Genomic DNA, 13,654 nt, shown 5'->3' on the forward strand with positions numbered 1-13,654 from the left:
AGGATAGAAATCTATCTGTTGGTTAATCATGGTATAAAAATCAAAGATTCTGATGTAAAGTTCATATGCTCTACTGCAGAACAGTAGTTACCTTGTAAGTTAGCGGTGATTAACCAGGAAAAGAGCTGCACCCTCTTTACCTTGTAAGTTAGTGGTGATTATGTCCTGCAACATGCTGCTTAGTATTTGTTTAGTATTGTTTGGCTGCTTCACACATATCTTCTTAATTTTGTTATTCAGGACTCGTAGTAATAAGTCACTGACCTGCATGTTAGGTTCATAGCACAGGATTCTTCTAGCTTCTCAGCCGTCGCGTTGGAACTACTCATTTTTTTAGGTAAAGTCTTTCTTTGATTTCTGGCTTGTAAATTTTCAGGACGGAGACGGAAATTAGTCTTACTCGAGTTTAAAAATTTTTAAATTTGTTTATTAGAGTGGGATAAAAAATTAACTTTAGTGTTAATAAAATGCTAAATACATGATAGATATGTACACAAGTGTGCGACTTTAGTAGTGGCTATCTTTCTAGCTTCTGCTGGAGTAATTGCATAATATTGTAGAGACATACTCTTTGCTACACCAATTAAGCAAGTTAGGCGCAAAAAAGCTTGGAAACATAGTGCTCGATGTTTACAGTTTAGGATTTTATTCAAGGATAGTTAGACATGTCTTTCCTTGTCATATGTACTATAATGCTAAAGCTTCTACCTCTGCATGTACCTTATCCTCTTTAGGTCTTTCTTATCTACCATAGTACTTATAAACACCCCAGTACTGTTGACATAAAAGATTTCATGTGCTTCTTGCTAAAATAGATTTGCCAAGTGGTCCTAAATTTTTTCATTTGATAATCAACGGTAGGATTAGAAGTTTTTGTTCTGTTTCATGCCTTATTATCACATTCTAAATTGGTGATTGTTTAGATTTAAAGGAATATATATTTCGAAGACCTACAATTACAATCTTAACTAGCTTAGATATCTGAAGACATACCCCAATAACAGATCACACAAAAGATTTATTTTTACTATTATAGGATCTCATACAGCTCAAAATGAAGTTAAATTCTCACCCGCTTATTATGCTCAAATGATGGGATACTTGACATTGTCTCTGACAATGTTGCTGAAAAGCATGCCTGCTGCTCTGCTTGGACTTGATGCAGGCGATGTCTTAATTCTTATACCATTTCTAGTTCCTGCCATTCACTCTTGTCACGTCTAGTTCATTTGGTAGGTTCCCCAGGCTTCTCACACTGTCAGAACAAATAAGGTCTTGGCTTGCTTATAAACATAAAATCTAGTCCCACAAGAAATAATTATGCACTTTAAGGAAAGATAATGTAGATATTGTTATAATTTTCTATAATAACCTATTTAAATAAATAAGATAAAGCTAACAACTATTGATCTCAAGAGATAGAAATATATGTATTGTAGTAGTATTGTGTAGTAATACAAAATTTCTCTAGTATCTAAACAACGGAGTGCAGGATGCTATTTATAGAGAAAAAGCACCGCCACCTCTTCAGTGTGAAAATGAACCGGAAGTGCATGTATCAGTTTATTACAACGTGTATTGGAACTAGGAATTGAGTTTCCTAACTATTTGATCCTTGGTTGTAGGAATTCATCATGGTTGTCACCAGATCAATGTCTGGAACATCTAAGACAACTGATACCAATGCCAAGTAAGTCTTTTTAGGTTGTTATTAAGTTGATTTGAATTTGGTTTCTAGACTGATTCTTATTCTTATTCTTATTATTTTTATTTAGGATTTCTGTGAATCACAAATCTGCCACCAAGAAAACTGATACCAATACCAAGTAAGTTTTATGTTGTTATTAAGTTGATCTGAATTTGGTTTCTAGACTGATTATTATTATTATTATTATTTTGATTAATGATTTCTGTGAATCACAAAGCTGCTAAGAGACCAAGCAAAAGAGCAAAGTCTCAAAGGACTGAGAAAGTTAATGGGTAAGTTCTTATCAGTTTTTGTTACTTAATATATTCATCTTAGTTCGGTTTCAAAATATATATATATATATATATATATATATATATATATATATATATATATATGGGGTCGCGCTCAAGAGAGAACCGATGCTTAAAATAGAACTATAGAACCACTAAGGTTCTGCTGCAGAACCCTAAATTTTAAATAGATTTTTAGTATCTAAATCTAAATTTTTTTTTGATGTTTTTTCATCGTTGTGTGTGTTCAAAAATAATTTTAAAATATAATATATAGGTATTGACATTTTTTGCATGTGAAGTTCTGTTGCAGAACCCTAACTAATACTAGAAATAAAGTAAGGGTTCTATGGGTTTCTCTCTAATGGTGTGTGTCTGTATATATATATATATATATATATATATATATATATATATATATATATATATATATATATATATATATATATATATATATATGAGTAAATTGTAATTTAATTGTCCGAAAATGTATCTTTTTGCAGTTTTTTGAACAATTAAATGCCTAACTGTAAACTTCAACATAAGGGTGTTACTTTATATAATATGTACGTATGTGTATAATACATACTTATTATGATTTAGGTTTTATGGGAAGACCTGCGTAGTTAAGGACGGCTGGCCATTGGACTTGGACGCTTTTACCATATTGATGTAACTTTTTCCTTCGTTATGTTTCCCTATTCAGTATTTTCATTATAGGTTATGATCTGATTTTGTTTAATTAGAGGAGAAATGACTATCTGAAAAAATATTATCAGAATCGTCCACCACCAACCTATGGAATAGTATGATCTTTTTCTCTACACAGGTTTTTTTAGCATCAATTCCTTTCTAATTCAGTGTTAATTTTTTTTCCGTACTCTTTTCATCAAAGACACCATTTGAGGTCTCTTGTGCTGGACAATTAGAATGGAGAGGCATGAGTGCTAAAGTAAGTAATTTTACTGAAATCACTACAAAAAAAACAGCCTCAGACAACACACGTTACTCAGCGGTTTGGAAAAATTCCGTTGTGCCAATACGACATACAACGGCGAAATATTTTTCTTTAGCATACCGTTGTCTGAGAGCGGAACAGACATTGATTACGTAAACTATTGTCTATGTGGTAATCTTCAAAACGTGACAGACAAGCTTTATTTTTGAAAGTGTTGTGTAATTAGATCTGTATTCTGCTACCTTAGTTAATATCTCAAAATGAGACTATAAATCTGAGAAAGTAATGCTATGTCTTTTATTTGCTCTTCTTTATCAAGTATAGACTAACAAGTTTGTTTTCCTTGCCTTTGTTACAACTGCAGGGCTTGATCCAGTAGTCCAGGGCTTGATTCGGTAGTTGATATGACCAATGCTCAACTGATCCACCACAAGCAGACTCGTTATAAAGTTCTTCAACCATGGAATCATAAACCTTGGAAAGAAATATTCATCAAAAAGAGCCTTATCTTTGATGTTCATCATTCTCATGGCCATTATATATCTTATACCTCAAGTAAAAACTTTGTGGTTTACACATGTTGCACATTTAAGTTATGCAAGAGCAAGCTTTCATATAGATGTTGCTAGTTTATCTTTCGCATTGTAATATTTACAATGTAAACTATTATTTTGTAAGATTTTGTGTCTTAATTTTTTCAAATTTATTGTGAGCATATTTTCATTTTTATATGTTTGTGTGAGTATAAAAGTCTTGTGTGTAAGAAAATACCACAATGACTTGTAAAAACTAAATGAAAAAACCATCGTCCTAAATGAAGAAAGACAACAATCCGAAAACTAGAAACTGTTGTATATATTATTTCTTAAAATGGTTCTTAAATTGATATGTTCCAAAACCGTTGTTATGCATTCTTTCACACAATTGTTTTGTATCCTAAAATTGTTGTTTCATATGATTTCCAACAATGATTCTAATATGCCAATACCGTTGTGTGACATGCTTTCATACATTGGTTTATAATGTAAAACTATTGTTTGTAATTCTTTGCAACTTTGGTTTAGTTTTAAGAACCGTTGTGTCACCAGCTCTTCAACAAGTGTTAGGAACTGTTATTATATATATCGTTCAACAACAGTTAGATTCCCGTTGTCTGATACATTATCAGATATCGCCTCGATATTCAACGGAATCCCGAGATAATAGACAACGGTGATAAACCGTTGTATAACCCTGTTTTTCTTGTAGTGAATATGCTGCATGTTTCCTTCAAGTAAGATGAGATCTCAAAGTTTCGCCTATTTAATTCTTTTTTAGGACAAAGCTCCGTTTCGAAAACTGGCCAGGGAAATGAGGGCTGAAGGACGTAGCTTTTTCAGTTTTTAGGCTGTAGCCTAAATTGGTAAGTAACCCATGTATTGTAAGATATTAAACAATCGTAAACGATTTTCTCTCTCTGGTTCTTGCATTAACTAGAAGATAAGATTTTGTTTTGTACAAATAGGTCTTCTGGTCTTGATAATCAACCTGTTGGTGTTTGTATATATGGCTAATTGCTTTACTAAATATTGTCGATCACAAATGCATCAACAGCCAATGTCTTCATGCTTTAAATCAAATAACTGATGGCTTCTAATCCAGCAATTTTCTATTATTGATCCGTTCTTGCATTGATTTATAGCCTGCCATATAACATTAGTTTCTTAAAGATTTCACATATTTATGTTTTGATTTATTTTATCAGATACTTATCCTTTTGAGCTATTATTACCGGGATTGTAACTATAATACTAGTACTAGTTTCTGCCAATCTTTGTGCACTCCCTCTTTATTTATATGGTCTGTTAAATCTTTTGCAGATGCCAGCATCAGAGGAATCCTGAAACAAAGTTGCTACCTCAGAAGGCTTAAGTTTCATGCTGCAGACAATGATTTGCATTTTCTATTTTTATTTTCACATTAGGACTAGTTAGTAATTTTCATTTCTGTTGGATGCTCGGAGCCTTAAACCATCTAATGTAATTGATGGGTACTTATTAGGATTGCAACCTTTTTTTAATATTCAGATGTTTGCATTCTTATGGTTAGTCAACAAATTTTTTGCATCCAGATTTCAGTTGGGGGGGAGGTGGTATGGAGCGGGAGCTAGGGCGGTGCAGGAGGACCGAGGGGAAGAAATGGTGGGGTTTCAGGGATGTTGTGGTTGGTCGCAAATACTGTGACTTTCTAGAGTCAGATATATCTATCGATTTACCAATTTGAAAATCAAGTCATACACAACGTATATGGACTGCTAGCTAATGTTTCTAATAACTTTGACACAACATAAAATAGCAGATATAGTTTTAATCAATTGGGCATATATTATGTCCAGTCATTGTTTGTATAACATTCTGCAAGAGAGAGCACAACATTTGAGGGATATATATATGGCCACTTCATTAGGCAGTTGGTCAGTTGGTAGTTGATTAACATTTCTTGTATCAAAAGTGCATTACAAACAGCTGATATTCTCACAACTCTTTCATTGCATTTGGTTGGGATGAATGTATTTTGCTAGGAATGGAATGAGGTCGAGAATGGAATGGTAATCCCATTTCCCTTCTTCACTCAAAGTACTATGGACTTTGCTTGCAGAAGGGTAGTTATAAAGTTTAGCTCCATTCTGCCGAAATGCAATTTTCTAATGATGAGAAACATGGGAGCATTGGAAGGCGCATTTTGATGGTATTCAGGTGAGTAAGAGGTTAGGTGTACTAGTGCAGATCAACTGGACCTTTGAGTTGGACTTTTATGAATTCTGTTAATTCCATCTGTATGTCATTCAAGTAACGCTAATATATTTATCTTTCCAAATTTGAGTTCTTTTTCTCCAAACAGAGGGAATATTGTTTGGAAAGATTTTAACATTGCAGAGAAAGCTGGAGGAATTGGAAATGGTATCACCCTGGAGAAGGATGTCACTGTTCATAGCTGCAATCTGGAGATTCATCAAAACGAGGGCAGTCCGGGGACTATCAATTCCAATTATTGCTGGCACTGTGTTTGCTTCAATTGTGAGTCTTGCCTTGACATTATATATCTTCTGGATGAAAGGTTTCCTAGGAGGAAAATATCTTGAAGATAAATGTGGGATATCTTATCAAGATATTGAGTGTGTGTGTTGTTTCAAGCTCATAGCTTGTTTCAAAAAACTATTGTGATGTTTATTTGCGGATGTCACATATATTACTTGCTGAGTGTAGATTCCGTGAGGAAATACCTTTAAATCAGTGTGGTCAAGAATGCTAATTTTTTTTGACGAAAAATGAAATTTCATTACTCATTCAAATCATTCAAAATACAATTCTTGATTTTAACCGGAACAGACCTCTAGTCAAAAATGCATTCAGGATACACATGGGACTTGAGCTAGCTTGTGCCGGCAATATTCGCAGATCGTTTTATAAAATACAATTCGACGTTGTTTACCTCCTTAATCATATTCATGCAGTCTTCAATTACCTGACCAAACTGTGATCTCATTGGAGTTGCATTACGAATCATCTGCACCACAAACAAGCAATCTGATTCTAGTACAACTGAATTCCACTTTCCTTCTTGGCCCAGCTCAGTGCTTCTTTAATTGCAATAGCTTCCACCATAGACGGGTTCATCACCTCATTTAAAATATTGACTTAGCTCCCAGAAGCACACCCTCATGATCGTGAACAATAATGTCAATGCCACAAAAACCCCGGTCAGAAATAACTGATGCATCCGCTGTCATCTTTACTGTGTCTTGTTGAGGCTTTGCCCAGTGCGTAATACCATCTCCTGCTAATGAAGATTGAAGATGTACCTTGAAGTTCCTGTCCTGAGCCACTTTCCATTGTGAAAGATACTCCCAAACTTTTGCAACAGTTCTCAGGGCTGACCATCTCTTATTGTTCCAAACAAGGTCATTCCTGGCTCGCCAAATCGACCAACATAAAGTGATAACCTTTGCTTTCTTCTCACTAGGCTGTCCAACAATGCTCTTCTCAAGCCAGGGTTGAAAGTTTAAGCCCACATGTGTGTCAATGGTTGGATTGAAGATATTCCAACACCTAGCAGCAACGTCACATCAACCAAAGCATGAAAGATTGATTCGACACCATTACCACAGACCGGGCATTTGTTATCAATCTGAACATGTTTCGAGCGAAGATGGGTTTTTGTTAGAAGACAATCTGTTACAGCTCTCCAAATCAAATTCATACAGAGCTTTTGGGAGGTGTTTTGGTGTTCCATACCGTTTTCCAGAAATTAATACTACCATTTTTATTCCATGCGCCTTTTTGTGACTACAAGAGTTTATAAGAACTCTTGACGGAATATAGCCCAGATTGCTCTAACTTCCAGAACAACATATCCTTATCTAACTCCTGCTCAATCTTGGTTGATAATGCAAAAATGATCTCTGGCATTAAAGATATCTCTTATACGTCCAAGTCCCATTCTTTGGTGTCCGTGTGAAATAACGAATCGACATTCATATTTACTATCGACAGAGAATCGGTAATGATGAAATGATTATCTGTATCATTAAGCCAAAGATCTCAAATTTGGAAAGACAATCTTTTTGGACAACCAAAGATCTCAAACTTGAGTAGACAACTAAAGTCCCACTAGGCCACATCCACACCCTACCATGCCCTATCTAGACCAACCTTGGGGTCCATCTCCTAGCCCCACAACCATCCCCATTCTCCTTAATTAAACTGCTTCATATCTATTTTTTATACTTGTATCAGAGTAGACCCCGATACATGCATTTATATTTCATGTTGCTCTTACAACTCTTAGCCTAAGAACCTTCTAGTATTAATTAGCGTTCTGCACCACATGAACAAAATGTAGTGTTTATGTATTATATTTTAAAATTATTTTCGAACACCCACAACGATTCAAAAAACATTTATTTAAATTTAGATCCGGGACATCTATTTGAATTTAGGGTTCTATGGCAGAAACTTAGTGGTTCTAAGGTTATATTTTAAGAATGGGTTCTCTTGAGCGCGATTATATATATATATATAGGGTCCTACTCCAATAGAAACCACTAGAATAGAAACTAAATAGAAACCAAGGCGATTAAGTAGAATGATGCGGGTTTTGGGACAGGGGATGGACCCGAGATGGGCCTAGACGGGGTCTAAGTGGGGCCTAGTAGGGCTGGTTCGGGGCCTAGTGGGACCATGGTGGGGTCAAGGTTTGGCTCTTTAAGACAGTCTGGAGCCTGTCCAGGGCCATTGAGGAGCCTTGACGAGGCCCTAGCGGGCCCGGGGTAGATTAAGTGGGGGTGAGGGTGGGGTGACATATAGGGGGTGGGTGAGGTCATTTAGATATAGTTTCTCTTGGTTTCCATTTTAGTTTTATTTTAGTGGTTTCTATATGAGCAATTTCCTATATATATATATATATATATATATATATAGAGTCTTGCTCCAGTACAAACTACTAAATACATCCTTAAATGCGAACTAATGCTTGTAAGAGTATTGGAAGATTTGTGCGCCCCGAAAATGGGTCCCTAGGTGGGCCTTGACAAGGCCTAAGTGGGCCCTAGTGGATGGGGGTGGGCCCTAGTGGGAAGGGGGTGGGGTAAAGCATTGGCTCTTCGACTTGTCTGGAGCCCTTCCGGGTCCTGTCCGGAGACATCTAGTGGGTGGGTGATGTCATGTAGGCCTTGTTTCTCTTGGTTCGTATTTAAGGTTCGCATTTAGTGGTATGTATATGATCATTATCCTATATATATATATATATATATGACAAAGTTCTATGGAGTGCAATTTTTTTTTTTTTTTGGAGTATTGGAGTACAAAGCATTCACCATTTATTTACTTTCCATCCAACGACTGTTAAAGTATTGGCAGCTTTTTTCAATTTGTATTATTCATTTAATCACTGCTTACCAGTCCATATATACCGTACAATACGTAGAGTATGTATTAACTTGTTTTTGGCAGTTACAACATTGCTTGAATGTAGGCAATTAATTTCTGATTAATAGCATGTATCTTCATCTCTTGTATATCTGCTTTCTTGTTTCATCCTACGTTGCAGCCCGGTCTGTTATCCTACATAGTAGATCGACGCAAGGTCAATGTACTAATCCGTTGCACAATTTGTTCTCTTCCGGGGTTGTCAGATGGCGAACGTCGAAGATTGTCCGGGAGAGTCTCGATGTGTATAAGTTGTTTAATATGTACAGATGATGTCCTTTATTGTTGTAAAGAGTTCTTCTTATCGTTATTGGTAAATCCTTCACGTTTGTAAATGATGTGCATGTGTTCAGGTTGTAGCTTATATGTTTGGATTCATGTTTGGCTGAAATGTATTGCCTGTAAAGCTAATGCCTTTATGTGTTACTCCCTCTGTCCCATTTAATTGTATACGTTTCTTTTCAACTGCTCGACACGCATTTCAATGCTCTTATAAAATATAGTTCCGTAACTTATTTTTGAGATTTTTTTTTTCTGAATAAAAATATAACATCCAAACTTTAATTCAGAAAAAGAAAATTTTAAAAATAAATTACACAACTACACTTTACAGGAGCATTAAAGTCCGTGCCGCGTCCCCGTCCCCCAATGTATACTACTCAGGGGGACGGAGGGAGTAATATTGTAGTTTCAGAGGTGCCACACATCGATTCTTCCGACTCTAAAAATTCAGAAAATGATGTAGGATCTTTAGTATCCAAAACTTCGAAGAGTTGTAGTCCAGATAAAGATGTAGAAGAACCCATCGAAAATGTGAAAATTCACAGGCAACATGTTACGTTGCACACGATGGTGTGAAGTACTGGACTCCTATATGCGAGGAGATTAAGAAACCTCAGCTAAATCAACACTTTATTACATTGGAGGACGCTTTTAAATTTTACAGGGATTATGGGCTTATTTGCGGTTTGATGTCTGTAAATATACAAAGAAGACATTTAGCAAAAAAAAAATATACAAAGAAGACTGACAACGGTGGCAATCTGTATGCCAAGTATTTAATATGAAGTCACGGTGCTTCCCCATTGCCTAATAAGTTGTACGATGCTGATGGTAATGTAGTTCAAGGACCCCGCAGGAAGACATCCTATAAGCGTTGCAAATGTCCTGCTCAGATTGTTCCTTGCTTCTTTCTGACACAGCTTATCTGAAGCAAGATTAGTACTACCTTTTCTGTTCTCCTCGTCCTCCAAGTCTACAAACACTGGTTCTTTTTTCTTCCAATTAAACACCCAAGGGCTTTCTATTAGTCGGTTGCTCCGTCGTCGTCCTGCAACAATTCGAAACATTCAGCAATACATCACAATAAATTCCCTCGTGTGACATAATATTTCTCAATAACTAGAGAATGCTTTACTAAAAAAACAAAAATTTACAATCAGCTAACACATTAGGACAAAATTCAATACCAAAAAAAGCCCCACTGACATTCATACATGCCGTATAATATATTAAATGTTTGGCTTGTTATGCACAACCTCAAACTCCACCATAACACTACTACTATTTCATACTAAATCTGCACACCTTCAATTACAGACATAATTACCAAGAAGACAAAACATTTAATGAAATGCATATTGTTAAATAAATATATCACTACTAGAAATATGTTAATACACATCAGTTAAAAACTGATGTCCCATAGAATTGCAACTGATGTTACTGTGGGCGATGTTAAAGGTACATGTCTTTAACATCAGTTAAAAACTGATGTCTATTGTTGGATTTAACATCAGTTCTGAACCCTAAATAATGTATATTATACTCTTTAACATCAGTTCAGTAATCTTGGATGATGTCTCTTGCATTCATATACATCAGTTAATAACTGATATTAAAACTTAGTGTCTTTAACATCGCCCACAAAGACAACGTTTGAAAATTTTTTTGCACTTTAAAGAAACTGATGTTATAACATTTGATTAACATCATTTCTTTACTCATTAATTGACGTAATAAGATTGAATTAACATCATTTTTATACGTAAGAAATATAAAACCAAGAAAACAACCAAATCAACAACTAATTCTTATTAATGCATATATAAACCAATTGTACTCTATACATCCATCAAATTCCAATCTCACCTACTACACATCCATCAAATCCAATATGGATCAACTACTACACATCCATCTAATCTAAATATCAAGTATGTACTACATCCATATATTATTTTCAACATGCAACCACTGAACATCCATCAAATCCAATATCGATCAACTACTACACATCCATCTAATCTAAATATCAAGTATGTACTACAACCATTATTGATTTTCATCATGTGCATCTGCAACATAAGGGATAAGCTTCACATGTAGAAGATTTTTTTCCTATGCATATTAATAGAGCACCCAGACTTATGAAAAGAAAATGAAAGTTTCAGCGAAAACAAGATAAAATATGTTTAATTATATCTAGAATGAGACCAGACTGGTGAACACTGAACTTTATAGCAGAAAATTTTAAGTGTACTTCACTGATATATTGTTGTGATTTTGTAATGTATCTAGACAGCGGTAAAAAAAATTTACAAGTGTACATCAAACAATTTTATTGCACGCTTTCAGAATTCAAGGATTAATTAGTTCTATGAAACATGAGCGCGGTAGAATTAGTTATTAGATGCAGAGGAACTTGACCTTATATCCGTTTTTGTTTTTCTTTTCTAATACTCTGTATACCTTTCTAAAATGGTACATACTTTTTGCTAGACAAATTAAGAATCAAACCATTCTAAAATTTACAACACCAAACAAGGCACCCTATCTGTTCTACGTAAGTGTTGCAGTACAGTTCACATCTTAACAATTGAATATACTACTAGAAACACGCCACTCAAGCATGTATGAAAACAATCTAGAGCAGAACATATTCTAATACTCCGCTGACAAAAGTAGCACTAATCAAACTTGCGGTTTGTTAATCAAATTCCCCATATCCTCAACAATCTATAAAACGGCGCAAGACATTGCTCTATAAAACTATACTACCGGCTACATTGAATTCATGTGCTAAAAAATCAAAAATGTAATGCCTAGAACAAAATGCATCACTTCGTACACAAAATAAACTTCACTAATTAAAAGTAGCACTAATTACCAAGGACTATTCAGAATGTTCCACACCGCCCAAGACATTGCTCTATAAAAATGTACTAGCGGCTACACTGAAATCAGGTGTAGAACAAATAAAAATTTCAATGCCCAAAAAAATAAAAGGAATCACTACGTACACAACAAAATTACACCAAAACAAGGCACGACAAACATGTGTTTCTGTACTGTGGATCACTGGCATTATACACACCACAATATAGCCTTCCAACATCCATTTTTTTTAACACAATAATAACCAATATATCACAAGCAAAACAAATACCATTCAAATGTTGGCACAATCAAAATATAAAATGTGCGGCACAAGTTTTGTCTAGGCATTTAGCCTCGCAATGAAATCCAAATATCAATATCTAAATATGGGCGATTCGAATATTTAACCTAATAATCGAATTTCATAGTGGATGTTGTATACATACAATACTAATGTCATGACATGCAACAATATATATACTTCACATACCTACTATGGAGTTATAAAAAGTATATGGGAGCTAGACTATAACAATTTTAGAGTCCCTATATTTCGTTGTGATTGGGTAGATATGAACAAAGGGGTTAAGGTTGATGACTTCGGATATACATTGGTTAATTTGAACAAATTAGGATTTTTAAATGATCCTTTGGTGCTAGGGAAACATGTTAAGCAAGTTTGCTACATTGATGATACTCTTGAAAAGTTTTGGTCTCTGGTGTTGAAAGTCCCGGAAAAAACTTTTATGACCACTGTGATGATGACAATGAAGCAACTGTAGAAATAAAACTTGAGAATGAGCTGCAGTTGCCCGTGTTCCCGAATGTTGATGAAAAGGACGATGAAAATACTAGCTATATGCGAGAGGAAGAAGAATGGATTCAACTTTCATCATGGTAATATATATAATTATTTATAGAACTTGAGTCCATGTACTGCTGACTTTTTTCTTTTTATAAGTGAAGCTCATATTATCCACATGTACATCTCATGAACCCCTTGATGAGATTACTTTTGCCGTGATAAAATCATCATCTAGTTGACTATGAGTTCTCAATTAATTGAGAATGGTGCTGGTTGATGTCTCTTGTTATAATAGATGATGATTTTATTATAGCAAAAATAATCATTCGGCGGACATACAAGTATGGCTAGCTTCTGCTGCAGGGCTCGGAGATATGTTATCTATTGCATATGATAAAATTATAAAATTTTCCACATCAAACTTATGCAAATTAAGGTTAATCACTTGTTTTGTGTTTATGGCAGAATTACTAGCATAAGGTGTCGAGGCCTGCAAAATTATGGGTAAGCAGCATGCATGTTACCAAAGGCAGTAAACAAGGATTATAATTCCATTTTCATTGTAATATTCACTACTAAACAACTCTATCTTGTATGTTGAACAATGTAATTTGAAATCTGTCTTGTCCAATTGGAAGTGTTTGGTTTGCCAATTTTGATTTTCTCGTTTGCTAGTCTCTTATACGAATGGCTTACAATTTTGATTGAGGATCTCTAGTTTGTTGTTGGTTGGACCTTTGGTTGATTTAAGGAATTATCTATTGGTTTGGTTTATTCAGATGGGGC

At 34.9% G+C, this 13,654-nt stretch overlaps 1 protein-coding gene across 4 annotated transcripts in view; it reads left to right on the forward strand.

The window, feature by feature from the left end:
• Positions 1–13,654, forward strand: part of LOC108192590 (uncharacterized) — a 29,752-nt gene continuing 16,098 nt past the window's right edge. The window contains exons 1-3 of one of the 4 annotated variants that reach the window (XM_064082521.1): positions 1–143; positions 241–337; positions 1,626–1,690. In XM_064082521.1, coding sequence (XP_063938591.1) covers positions 1,635–1,690 — 56 coding nt within the window. In that variant the 5' untranslated portion in view covers positions 1–143; positions 241–337; positions 1,626–1,634. Of the gene's footprint in view, positions 144–240; positions 338–1,618; positions 1,691–13,654 lie in introns of all 4 variants that reach the window. The other 3 variants (XM_064082522.1, XM_064082523.1, XM_064082524.1) reach the window with 3 other exon arrangements.

Source organism: Daucus carota, chromosome 8, assembly GCF_001625215.2.
Source record: "Daucus carota subsp. sativus chromosome 8, DH1 v3.0, whole genome shotgun sequence".
Taxonomy (NCBI): Eukaryota; Viridiplantae; Streptophyta; class Magnoliopsida; order Apiales; family Apiaceae; genus Daucus; species Daucus carota.